Source organism: Dipodomys ordii, unplaced genomic scaffold (genome assembly GCF_000151885.1).
Source record: "Dipodomys ordii isolate 6190 unplaced genomic scaffold, Dord_2.0 Scaffold1, whole genome shotgun sequence".
Lineage (NCBI taxonomy): Eukaryota > Metazoa > Chordata > Mammalia > Rodentia > Heteromyidae > Dipodomys > Dipodomys ordii.
Window position 1 is genome coordinate 52,697,184 of NW_012267217.1, and position 894 is coordinate 52,698,077.

At 69.8% G+C, this 894-nt stretch overlaps 1 protein-coding gene across 1 annotated transcript in view; it reads left to right on the forward strand.

Annotated features, from left to right (window-relative positions):
* The window catches only part of Cdk5r2 (cyclin-dependent kinase 5, regulatory subunit 2 (p39)), a 1,546-nt gene extending 937 nt beyond the window's left edge, over positions 1–609 (forward strand). The window contains exon 2 of the mRNA XM_013018538.1: positions 1–609. Within this exon, the coding sequence (XP_012873992.1) occupies positions 1–609 (609 nt within the window).
* Positions 610–894: the final 285 nt, after the last annotated feature.

Genomic DNA, 894 nt, shown 5'->3' on the forward strand with positions numbered 1-894 from the left:
CCCCCAGTGCCTGGCGGCTCGCCGCGGCGGGTCATCGTGCAGGCGTCCACCGGCGAGCTGCTGCGCTGCCTGGGCGACTTCGTGTGCCGACGCTGCTACCGCCTCAAGGAGCTGAGCCCCGGCGAGCTGGTGGGCTGGTTCCGCGGCGTGGACCGCTCGCTCCTGCTGCAGGGCTGGCAAGACCAGGCCTTCATTACGCCCGCCAACCTGGTGTTCGTGTACCTGCTGTGCCGCGAGTCGCTGCGCGGGGACGAGCTGGCGTCGGCCGCCGAGCTGCAGGCCGCCTTCCTCACCTGCCTCTACCTCGCCTACTCCTACATGGGCAACGAGATCTCCTACCCGCTCAAGCCCTTCCTCGTGGAGCCCGACAAGGAGCGCTTCTGGCAACGGTGTCTGCGCCTCATCCAGAGGCTCAGCCCGCAGATGCTCCGGCTCAACGCCGACCCCCACTTCTTCACCCAAGTCTTTCAAGACCTCAAGAACGAGGGCGAGGCCGCCGCGGGCAACGGGGGTCCACCAAGCGGGGGCGCGCCCGCCACCTCCTCCTCGGCCGCCAGGGACAGCTGCGCGGCGGGAGCCAAGCACTGGACTATGAACCTGGACCGCTAAGGGTACCGGGGGGCCGCGCCCGATCCCCGCCCCAGCCCGCTCCCCCAACCCCCCCCATACACACCCGGAATCCCCCCGGGACCATCAAACCACCGCTGCTGTTAACCACCGCTCCGCGCCCAGGCTGGGCCTAGGAGGAGCCGCCCCTGCCCCGCAGGGGAGGGTGGAGGCTAGGACACCAGAGGCCAGCGGTGTTTGGATTTACTGGGTGTGGGGTGGGGATGGGGGTGGGGGTGTGGGTGGGAAGGGCAGCCCCAACTGCACCCTTTCGGTCTGTCTGCGCCC